This window comes from Malaya genurostris, chromosome 1 (assembly GCF_030247185.1).
Source record: "Malaya genurostris strain Urasoe2022 chromosome 1, Malgen_1.1, whole genome shotgun sequence".
Taxonomy (NCBI): domain Eukaryota; kingdom Metazoa; phylum Arthropoda; class Insecta; order Diptera; family Culicidae; genus Malaya; species Malaya genurostris.
Window position 1 is genome coordinate 108,153,475 of NC_080570.1, and position 12,579 is coordinate 108,166,053.

At 40.4% G+C, this 12,579-nt stretch overlaps 1 protein-coding gene across 5 annotated transcripts in view; it reads left to right on the forward strand.

Moving 5' to 3' along the window:
- The window catches only part of LOC131425354 (sodium-independent sulfate anion transporter-like), a 62,078-nt gene that overhangs the window by 23,945 nt on the left and 25,554 nt on the right, over positions 1–12,579 (forward strand). Inside the window, exons 1-2 of one of the 5 annotated variants that reach the window (XM_058587178.1) lie at positions 9,094–9,245; positions 9,304–9,455. The exons of 3 other annotated variants lie outside the window; for them this stretch is intronic. In XM_058587178.1, the coding sequence (XP_058443161.1) occupies positions 9,406–9,455 (50 nt within the window). In that variant the 5' untranslated portion in view covers positions 9,094–9,245; positions 9,304–9,405. Of the gene's footprint in view, positions 1–9,092; positions 9,246–9,303; positions 9,456–12,579 lie in introns of those variants that run through there. One more of the 5 variants, XM_058587182.1, reaches the window with a different exon arrangement.

Below are 12,579 nucleotides of genomic sequence, written 5' to 3' on the forward strand. Positions count from 1 at the left end.
GAATCGTGCACTTTTCGTGCAGTCGGACGATCAAAATAGGTGCACTGTGTTTCACTATTTTGCACCCGTTTTCTTTTCCGAGCGGGAAGCGTGCAATCCAAACTTAACAAAACCGTTTCATGCATCGGCTGTCAGGGAAAAACACTGACACCGAGTGAGTGGAATCAATGAAAAACGACATAACTAGGTTCAAAACAGATCGAATTTGTAGGTTATGTTTGTTGTTGGCCATACGAACCAGCTCCGGCTATTCCGGACCTCGAAGTTAGGTTTCGGAAGTATTGTATACTTCCAAAGTAGTCAAAAACTGCAAAAACGAAATACCTTACTTTTCATCAAGATGACCAAATCGATTGTCACAAACTTATAGATTCAAAGGAAAAGTCTTCCAGTTTCCTACAGAATCCCTGAATTCGTTGTGGATAATACTTCTCGTTTCGGAACTAAAGGGTGTTTTAATTCGTACACTTTGATAGAATACGTTCAAACAAACTTTCCTGTTTATATTCAATAAACACTTGCTTTTAGAACTCCACAGTAATATTTATGTTGGTATGAGTAATATGAGAAAGGCATCATTACACCTCTAGGTGGATTAAAACAGGTTTTCATTCATACCGTTCAAAAGCTACAAACGGTTTTCGGGGGACTATTTTTATCGAATAAACCCTTCAGAATAAACAAAACTTTTCTCACTTATAAATCTATAATTTCGAATGTAGAACACGGACTTTTAATATATTTAGTTTTCAATTTCATTCGAGAATCAGATATGTATAGTCATTTTGTCGCTACTAAACTTGTTAATTTCATCGTTTTTGTGTCATAATTCATTCGATAACACTTAGCAACCCGGGACTACGCAATCGTAACTTTAATTAGAAAAAATCCGGTAACAGTCCCTGAAAACACAGTTTTTTTTATTTATATCCAATTAAGACGAGCAGATCACCATCTAACAAATAGACACACAAATGCACTCACAGACATTTTGCTATCTCGACGAACTGAGTCGAATGGCACAAAAACCCGTTTTCGAATGATTCCACTACTGTTACGGACAATCTGTAACGACGATACCCCTCGGAGCTAATACCAAAATATTGAGCCAACGTGATGACAAATGAACGTCAGTCGATCGGGAAACGAAACGAACAGTAGTAGCCATGTTAGATACGTATGTGAATTGGAAGTGAGTTTCATCAAGTAAGAGATTTATTGAATTATTGAAATATTATTAATTTAAGTCTGAAATTCATTTATAAAAATATAGATTAGGCTTTCTTTGATCAAGAAGATCATTTTGTTACGCGACAGATATTATAGTAGGAGACTAAAATGTGAGTAAGAAATTTCTTAAGTAGCTGTAAAATTGTTAAGAAAATATAATTTCAGCTTTGAGCTATAACATCTATACAAATAGGGTTTTGCTACAAGAATTCCGAATACCGTCGCTAACAAAAACTCAAAGATTTTACGTTCGACATCATGCACAAGTCGATTATTCGCCAGACTCGTTCTATGACTAAAGCAGCACGTGAGGCACCTAACCTTCAACCTCAGACTACCTCCGATAATGCAGCATCGTCATTCGATATATCTACCATCGAGACCGAGCGAGGCAATAGAAACGATTGCGCAGGATGCGAAAGGCCAAATGATGCAGAGTTGTATATGATTAGTTGCACGAAATGCGAGTTATATTATCATTTTTCTTGTGCGAACGTTACTACTGCAACCGCACACAAAAAGCCTTTTATGTGTCGAACTTGTACGCCCTTAAAACCTAAATCCGTTCATTCTGGTGGATCGCATGTGAGCAGTACCCGTTCAATACGAATCGCCCTTGAATTGCAACAAATGGACGAAGAACACCAGCTACAAGATGAAATCGCACAGGAAAGAATGAAACTCGAACAATTGGAAAGGAAAAGGTTGTATCTTTCTAAAAAGTACGAACTTCTCCATCAGCAGGATGATATCGATGAGAAACTGAGTGTCCGAAGCAGTAACAGCCAACAAACACCCAACATGGTTGAGAACTGGGTCAAGTCGCAAATACAGACTGAGAGTGCCAGTCTAGGCATCCATATAGGTATGGCCGAACGCGCTGATCATGTCCAACCCTTGAGTGAAAATACGGTCGAGCTAGTGAGCACAAATTTTACATCTACTCCCATAGCAAAAGCTAAAATATCATCTATTGTTTCTGAGCAAACGAATCAGGAACCAGTGATAAATTCAACTCCTATACAGACAATATCAACGTCTGAAGCCACAATAAATGAGATTGCCTCTATTGCGACCGTTGTAGAGAACTCCAGTAGTTTCAAAGGCTCTGTTGTTTCACCTGTTTGTGTCGATTCTATTCTCAACATGATGAAGATATCGTTACCAAAGATTGATAACAGCAAACCGAAAATTCATAAAGTATCTGCATCAGCGTTCGATGAATGGCGAAGTAAATTGAAGCGGGGCGAGCTGGAGGTCATTCCGCACGAAGAAAAGGAGAGTAAGAAGCGGGAACTAAACCATCTGGCACTTGTGAAGCAACTCGAAGATCAACACGGTAAGGAGAGACAATTACAACATCAACGCGAAGAGCAGCTAAATCGTCAACTGCAGCAACAACAACGCGAGCAGGCGAAGCGGAATAGTGAATGGCAACGCAAACTTCAGCTGCAGCACGAAATCCAAGAAAAGCAGATGAATGAACTAGAGCGTTTATGGAAGTTGGAGCAGCAGATAGCCAACCGATCTGGCACGACACGGTGTATGAATAAAAATTTAGAAACGCAATCTCGTGCAGAGAATCAATTAGCAGATTACGACAATAATAAAACAAAATTTACAATTTCTTTTGATCGGCATTCGGTAAGTCCATCTGGAGCCAATCAGTTAAGCGATGAGATGAATGATAACCCCTCACAGTACCACGATTTACATTCCTCTACCACCGTTGAAAGTCCGGTAGGAGTTCGTACCCGATTTTCATCCTCTTTGAATTCACCATTAGTTGCTTCTTCGGCAGTGCCGAAATTTGAAAATGTTCATCCATCCGAAGCGTGTCCCCCCGCTGTGATTCTACCGTCGTTAGGTCCCACTTCTCAACAAATAGCATCCCGACACGTCGTGTGCAAGGAATTACCAATATTTGCAGGTGACCCGGCTGATTGGCCACTTTTTATAAGCAGCTACAACCACTCGACATTAACGTGCGGTTATTCCGACTTCGAAAACCTACTGCGACTGCAGCGATCGCTTAAAGGAAGTGCCAAGGAAGCAGTAAGCAGCCTATTACTTCATCCATCCACTGTGCCACAAGTATTGTCGTCATTGAAGTTGTTGTACGGACGACCGGAACAAATAATTCATACGATGATCGCCAAAGTTAGAGCGGCCCCCTCCCCTAAAGCAGATAAGTTAGATTCATTGGTGACTTTTGGTATGGTGGTTCAAAATCTTTGTGGGCACTTAAAAGCAGTAGGAATGGAGAAGCATTTAGCAAACCCTATCCTACTACACGAACTTGTGGATAAACTTCCAGCAAACGTAAAATTCAATTGGGCGCTCTATCAGCAACAATTTACAGAAGTTGACCTTAGTGTGTTCGGTGACTATATGGCGCAAATTGCATCTGCCACCAGTGGTGTAACAATGTTTGCAACACCTAGTTCAAAGGTATCAAAAGAAGACCCCCGAAATAAGCTGAAAGAAAAGGGTTTCGTGAACACGCACTTAACCGTAGATCGAGAAACTTCCAAGAAACAGGATAAGAATAAAAAGAAGAACGTTGATCAATTTAGCAATAATATCAAACCATGTTCGATATGCTCCGTCGATAATCATATAGCCGGTGATTGTCCTAAGTTCAACAGCCTAGGGCTAGACGATCGCTGGAATATTGTGAAGGAGAAAAAATTGTGTAGGCGTTGTTTGATTCCACACACTCGTTGGCCTTGTAAGAGCGAACCTTGCGGAGTGAAGGGATGCCAGAAGAGACATCATCGTTTACTTCATTATGAACTTCCTCAAATGAATCCAACAACAAACGAGTCTACACCAAATGTTGTGTTCAATTTGCATCGTCAACATGCCACCTCGGTGCTATTTCGAATAGTTCCAGTCGTCTTATACGGTAAAAATGGAAAAGTGGATACGTTCGCCTTTCTCGACGATGGGTCGTCGGTGACGCTTATAGAAAGTACGATAGCAATGGCCCTGGGGTTGGAAGGAAAGAAAACGTCTCTCTGTATTCACTGGACGACGGGTGTTACAAAAAATATCGCGGAATCTCTGGAAGTAGGTCTAGAAATCTCTGGTATTAATCGTTCGCAACGTTTTATGGCTTCAAACGTATTCACAGTGGATGGACTTGGATTGCCAAAGCAAACGATGAATATCACGGAAATGATAAACAAATACGATCATCTGAGAAAGCTTCCAATCCAGAGCTTCCAATCGGCAGTACCTGGGATACTAATTGGTTTAAGCAACGTTCATTTACTAGCAACATTGAAGCTGAGAGAAGGACGGGTAGGAGAACCAATTGCTACAAAAACGCGCCTTGGTTGGGCCGTTTACGGTAACATGAAAGAGAGACTACTTTCACTTCCACACAGGCAGTTACATATATCTGAAAGCTCAACTGAAAATGATCTCCATGAGTATGTTAAAACCTTTTTCGCGGTGGAAAGTCTTGGCGTTGTCACTTCACCTAGTAAGGAAAGCATTGACGAACAACGAGCAAACTCTATTCTTTTCGAAACCACCAGACGACTAGAGAATGGAAGGTTTGAAACCGGACTACTCTGGAAACAAGACTATGTTGAATTTCCGGATAGCAGGCCAATGGCAGAAAGAAGGATGAGATGTTTAGAAAAACGCTTAGCGCGAAACCCGCTGCTATATGAGCAAGTTCGGAAACAAATCGTCGATTTTCAGACAAAGGGATACGCGCACAAAGCGACTGCGGAAGAGCTCGATAGATTTGATCCTCGCAGAACTTGGTACTTACCACTCGGTGTGGTCATAAATCCAAAAAAACCAAATAAAATACGGCTTATATGGGACGCTGCGGCTAAGGTCGACGGCATATCTTTGAATACCATGCTGCTGAAAGGACCTGATTTGTTAACACCATTGTTGTCTGTTCTGTTCCAGTTTAGAGAGAGACAAGTGGCAATTTGTGGGGACATCGAAGCCATGTTCCATCAAGTAATGATAAGAGAAGCCGATCGCAGTGCACAATTGTTTTACTGGAGAGATTCACCGGAGAAACCTCTTGATACGATGGTAACTGATGTTGCTATCTTTGGCGCGACATGTTCCCCTGTTCATTCGCAATACGTTAAAAATCTCAACGCAACCCTATTCGAAGCAGATCATCCCAAGGTAGCTAATGCAATCCGTAATAAACATTATGTCGATGACTACCTTGATAGCGTCGATACGGTAAACGAAGCGGTTGAAATGGCCCTAGGAGTAGCAGAAGTCCACGCGAAAGCCGGATTCCACATTCGGAACTGGATTTCGAATGAACGATCGGTGTTAAACAGAATTGGAGCTGTTAAACCTACGACTGTGAAAAATTTCGTTGTGGAAAAAGAAAATGGAATGGAACGATTGCTTGGAATGGTGTGGTTGCCGGAAGAGGACGTGTTCTCATTCTCTTTAACCCTTCGCGAGGACCACATGCCGCTGTTGGCGGGAGAAATAGTCCCGACTAAGAGACAATTATTGAGCGTGGTTATGAGTATATACGATCCAAACGGATTAGTCGCTGCGTTTGTCATCCACGGAAAGATATTAATTCAGGATGTGTGGCGATCAGGTATTGACTGGAACGACTCGATACCCGTCGAGCTCTTATGTCGCTGGAAACGGTGGGTTGCAGTTTTACAGAAGATAGAGAGCGTCAAGGTCCCACGCTGTTATTTCAAGAATTATCATCCGGAAAATTTGAAAAACTTAGAGCTTCATATCTTCGTTGACGCTAGTGAAAAAGCGTACTCTGCTGTGTCTTATTTTCGTATCGTTGAACAGGAACACGTTCGGTGTGCACTGGTAGCATGCAAAACGAAAGTCGCTCCATTACAACCACTTTCTATTCCACGTCTCGAGCTTCAGGCAGCTGTCATTGGATCTCGTTTGCGTGAAACTATCACTAAAGGCCACTCTCTCCCAATTTGGCGAGTCGTATTTTGGACAGATTCTAAAACGACCCTCCAATGGATTAGATCAAAGGACCTTCGCCGGTATCGACCCTATGTTGCTTTCCGTGTAAACGAAATTCTAACATTGTCAAAGGCAGTAGAATGGAGATATTGCCCATCGCGCTTAAACGTTGCAGACGAAGCTACGAAATGGATTAAGAAAGGACCATCATTCGAACCGAACGCTCAGTTCTACATGTGCCATAAGTTTCTGTACCACCATGAAGATAAATGGCCCCAAGATTGCATTGCAATTGTGGATCAAGCTGCCGAAGAGACACGGTCAGCGTTTGTGTTTGGTCACTTTATTATGAAACCAGTGATACATCTAGAACGGTTTTCCAAATGGGAAAGGTTACTACGAGCCACTGCTTATGTTTATCGTTTTATATCTCGCACGTTGCACCGTGAGCAACGACCGTGGCCAGAAAACTTAACACGTGCGGAATTGCAAACAGCGGAACAGGGTTTGTGGCGTAGGGCACAATCAGATGTTTATCCCGACGAGGTTGCTACATTCATAAAGAACTGCCAGCTACCAGTCGAAGATCGAAAGCCCATAGAAAATTCAAGCAGCATATTGAAACTCTGCCCGACACTTGACGAAAGCAAAGTTCTTAGAGCCAGGAGCCGAACAGAATCCGCAGAGTTTGCCACGTTCGATTCCAAATATCCAGTCATTCTACCTAGATACCATCGCGTGACGGAGTTACTTGTGAACTTCTATCATCGTCAGTTCCATCATGCAAATAACGAGACAGTGGTCAATGAAATAAGACAAAGATTCAACATTCCGAGATTACGAGTTTTAGTACGATTAGCTTCAAAGAATTGTCAATGGTGCCGTGTATACAAAGCTGTTCCTGTTGCTCCTATGATGGCTCCTCTGCCCAAGGCTCGCTTATCTCCCTTTGTGCGCCCATTTACGTATACAGGCGTTGATATATTTGGGCCCTATTTGATTCGAATTGGACGCAGTACTGCGAAGCGCTGGGTAGCCCTTTTTACCTGCTTGACCATACGGGCTGTACATTTGGAAATTGTTGCAACTCTTTCAACCGATTCTTGCAAGAAGGCAATTCGCAGGTTCATCGCACGCAGAGGTGCACCGCAAGAAATTTATTCGGACAAAGGAACGAATTTTCAGGGTGCTAGTAGAGAACTGTCACAGGAATCGATAAAAATTATGAACAACGAGCTTAGCAGCACCTTTACAGATGAACACACGCAATGGCGATTCAATCCCCCGGCAACTCCACATATGGGTGGCTGCTGGGAAAGGATGGTTAGATCAGTGAAGACTGCATTGGGTACGATTCCGGTAGAACGCAAGTTAGATGAGGAGTCATTGAACACACTACTGGCTGAGGCTGAGCATATGGTGAATTCACGTCCTCTCACGTTCGTTCCGTTAGACAGTGCAGATAGTGAGGCGTTGACTCCTAACCACTTTTTGATGTTGGGTTCACGCGGTGTGAAGCAGCAGGTGAAAGATCCAGTTGAGGAAAACACTGCGATTAGATGTAGCTGGAACCGCATTCAGCATACGCTAGATGGATTCTGGCGCCGTTGGGTGAAGGAGTATCTACCCACAATTTCCAGAAGAACGAAGTGGTTCCAAGATGTGAGACCAATCAAAGAGGGTGACCTTGTATTGATAGTAGATGAAGGCATTCGTAATCGCTGGCTTCGAGGACTAGTGCTGAAGGCGTACCCTGGTAAGGATGGTAGAGTTCGTAGGGTGGATGTGCAAACTAAAAATGGTATCTTGCGTGAACGAGCAGTCGTTAAGCTAGCCCTGTTGGATGTAGTTGATGACACCGTTGCAAGCCATCCGGCGACACGTGGGGGAGAATGTTACGGACAATCTGTAACGACGATACCCCTCGGAGCTAATACCAAAATATTGAGCCAACGTGATGACAAATGAACGTCAGTCGATCGGGAAACGAAACGAACAGTAGTAGCCATGTTAGATACGTATGTGAATTGGAAGTGAGTTTCATCAAGTAAGAGATTTATTGAATTATTGAAATATTATTAATTTAAGTCTGAAATTCATTTATAAAAATATAGATTAGGCTTTCTTTGATCAAGAAGATCATTTTGTTACGCGACAGATATTATAGTAGGAGACTAAAATGTGAGTAAGAAATTTCTTAAGTAGCTGTAAAATTGTTAAGAAAATATAATTTCAGCTTTGAGCTATAACATCTATACAAATAGGGTTTTGCTACAAGAATTCCGAATACCGTCGCTAACAACTACCTTTCATTAAAATAAATGAAACACTATATGCAGGTGGAAAAATGTTCGACGTTATTATTTATTTTTAAACTGATTCTCTCGACAAGCCTACCTCTAACTAAACAGTAGCACCAGAGTAAGAGATGACATGATATCAGACATGATAAACCCAAATCATAGACACAAAAATCATTTCTACGGGGAAGATGGGGCAAACATGTTTTGTTTAGTTTTAGTGCTACAGTACGTTGTGGAACTTCATCTTATATTTTTAGCATACTTGACAGTCGTTTATTAGCGAACAAAGCAAAAACAAAGGCTCAAAACATTCGGAAAGATTGATTGTCATGCTTCATGAAGAAAAATATTGATTCAAGTTAAAAATTGTAAACATTTCGTACTGAAAATGAATATAATTATATTTCCTGAGGATTATTACCATTCATATTGCCCATTTCTTCCCTATAACGTTTCCTTACAACTACTCTCGCACAGTAGGAAATCATTTGATCGGTCATCAAGGAAAAGACAAACGATTTCGTCGTATTCAAATTTGTCAACCATCCAAACGATAGCAAATTCAAATGAAAAGTGAAGATATCAGGCAACTAGTCACATTCTGTTCACGGTCGGTTATAGCCGTAAACTTTTCTCTGTTGTGTGCTTTCCCCATGTTCGTAAAACGGTCTCGTTACGGGTTTATTTTCTGTCGCCTTAGGGATCATATAAGGGATTTTCATAACGATGTCCTCTGATCCCACCTACAACCACATGCAGTTGAATGTATGGGTGTGCACTGTAATGAGAAATAGAATATCGCAATGAGACCTTGGTATTATAGTAAACCTTCATCAGTTGACATTCTTCAGTTGATCGCTTAGGATCACCTAAGCGATAGGCATTATCTAAGTGATAGTAGCATTCCGATCATTTTCGCTCGAGAATGGGTGAGACACAAAACGAGGAACTCCATATCCCGCGGATCAACGTTAGGTGAGATTCAAAATCACGGTGTAGTTTTAACGCAAAGCACGTGCTGAGCCCGCTTCTGTCCGGAAGACGGACGATTCGTGATGCCAACAGCATGGTTGAACAGTGCAAAATATGCGTCATTTTATCAGTGTCCAAATAAGCGTCGGCGAGACTCATTTTCTAGAGAACAGCTGTTGGATCACACGTTCGTAAAATCACGGGTGTTTTTTTTTGGCTTCAAATGTGTATCAAGTTGTCGACTTGTCGTTACCGCTGTTAAACAACTGATGATCGTAATGGTTTACCGACACAGAAATAAATGTTGATCCAAATGGGATCATAAATAAATTCATATCTTCAGTTGTGCGGCATTCGACGTCAATGTGATTAAAATGCATTGTGTCTAACCGATACCTCAACTGACATGTTCATTTATAATGAACAAAAATAGATTCTAGCTGAGAAAGGAATTTGTTCTATATCCAAGCCTGCGCTGTGCAATCAAACGCCATGTGATAGTTTCCGACGAGAAAGGATTTTCAGCCATGCGACATCGTTCAATCGAAATTCAACATTGAAATCGGTTTTATTATGCACCGCTCTGTACTATTAGCAGTCCTCAGTTTTAAAAAAAATCAAGAATTAAACGCCAATCATGATAGTTATTATTCTGCCAGTGTTTGGTGTTTATGAATCACTTGGCTTTAAGCCGTAACCAACAGAAACGCTTAAGATCAGAAAATTCCATTGTTATTGAATTCAAACGTCATTTGTTGTTATTGTTGAAAATATTGCTTTAACCGTTGTTTACGATTTTATATACACCTCACAATTCTATGAACTTGTATTTAGTGTTTCAAAACTACAGTTCTACCGCTAGCATTAATTTTGAATTATTCATTAATGTACTAAATTGCAAGTCACTTTTTTCATAGTCTCGAAGTGCTGGTTTTTTTCGTATTGTAATGTGGTCGTGCATTCAAGATAATAGTTTTTTTCGAATTCTTCCAAATCCAGTCCAAGAACGTTCCAAATGTAATACGGACAACGCATTAGAATAATCCGAATGAGCATTCAAATAATGATTCATAGACCTTTCTTCGCTTTTCTCTGTAACGTAATACGCCTAGCTCAGTTATTCTCAAACTCACCCCGTCATTGCGACAGCGAAGAAGTCAGGTAGGAAATTACTGGCCTAGACAGTCAGACAAACTGAAACTCTTGGAAACATTTGTCTGAAGTGTTTCTCAATTGGCCGTGTGAAAACTTTATTTACCCTAACAGGGTAAACCACACCGGAGGTCGTTGGAATCTTATTAGCAAACGTCAAACCTAGCGAATGTGCAAGCCTATCCTTACAAGCATGATACAATAAAGTTTTACAGCCCCTTGATAGCTTATCTTAATTGAAGACAATTATGACAACACATGAGAGGAGAAAATAAAGACTACTTGCTTGTTTATGTGAGACACCAATTATTGTGACCATAAACAACAACAATCGGAAGTTTGCATATGTTCTCTAGAAGCACGTTTTTGATACCGCCAAAATAATTATCAAATCAGTACTACTTGAGATTAGCACTGGTATTTCCTTTATTTGCTAGCAAATAAAAATGAGCTACCGCCGAAAAAATGGTACGTCGAAACGATTCTAGCAAATATTTACGAAACTTAACTGCTTAATAAACAACAATAGTAAAGTAAACAACGTTTAAATTGTAGCATTGAACTTAAACAACAACCGAACAATCTACTCTTGTGTAATCGAGATAAGCGTAAGAACTTATAAAACGGGTAAACAAATGACAGAAGCAGTTCAATCTACAGTTGAACACAAATTATGTTCTTCTTTGAAATGAAATAATACCTTAGTATGAACTAAAAGTCTCGTTCTTGGTGACAATATTCTTAGATACTTGTATGTACGAGCTTCGATTTGTCATATTTTGATACTACAGCGTCTTTGGTGCTAGTTTGGAGCATACCATCTAATTATTATATAATTTAATCCTATTAAGCTTAAGACATTTGATATCGGGACACACTGTTTATTTAAATGTAGCGCTCTTAGGTTGTAAACTGACAGCCGAGTAGTTACTTACTTCATTTTCAAAAACATCCTGCTCGAAAGCAATATAAAGAAGGGAATATCCCACACTATCAGATCCGAATGAATTCCGTTTCGGCGAGAATTCCATGTGGAAATCAAAATGAATTCCGAATGTATTCCAACTAGGTTTTGCACGAACATGACATAACCTCACAAAAATGAACAGAATGAACTTTTTTTGACAGTCGACGTGTACTTGTTTACAGTTTAAAATTTCATCAGAACTTCATCGTTCGAATGTAAAAATTGCAAGTCGCCTCACACTCAACAGATTCATACATAAATCGCTCCTTGATGCTGGAAACACACACAGGGCAATCTTTTTAGTTATTTTCACTGTGGAATACGTTTTTAACAGGCACTTTTTCGTCATTTTTTCAATTTTTAACTTGCAGTCGCAAAACAAAACAAGTACACGGCAACTGTCAAAGATGAACTTGATTCATCGGCAGTTCATTTGTGTCGTCATCGTGCAAAACCTAACTCAAGTGCAACAACCGATTACGAATGAATTTCGCCTCCGACCGGTTGGTTCGGAAATCCATCGGAGTGAGAAGATGCGGACTGAATTTTCAGTTTTATTTTTATTCTTTCCCGATTTTGAACGTTTACGTGCTGATTTTCACTATATTTCAAAACAAAAAATTTAAATAACTGTATATATTAATTTGAACCTTAAAGTTTTTCGGATATACAGAACAAGAAAATAACCAGTACTGCTTAGAATTCCAGCATACACTGTAGAATTTCGCTGTAAATTAACAAACAGGCCTACCAGACAAGATCACTGGCCTTAGCCTGTCACGTTAGTGGTATAGCAAAGTAAAAAATAGCATATCTTAATCAGCATCATCCATTCCTCTAGCTGGAGTGTAATCAAATGGCATATGTCACCTAACTTTTGAACTAACACATTCATAAAACGAGCGAAATATCAATAACAATGACAGACAGTCACGTACCCAGAGGGGGGGCCCGAGGGGCCCAGGCCCCTCCCGAAATCAAAAACAGATATTTAATTATTCAGAAAAT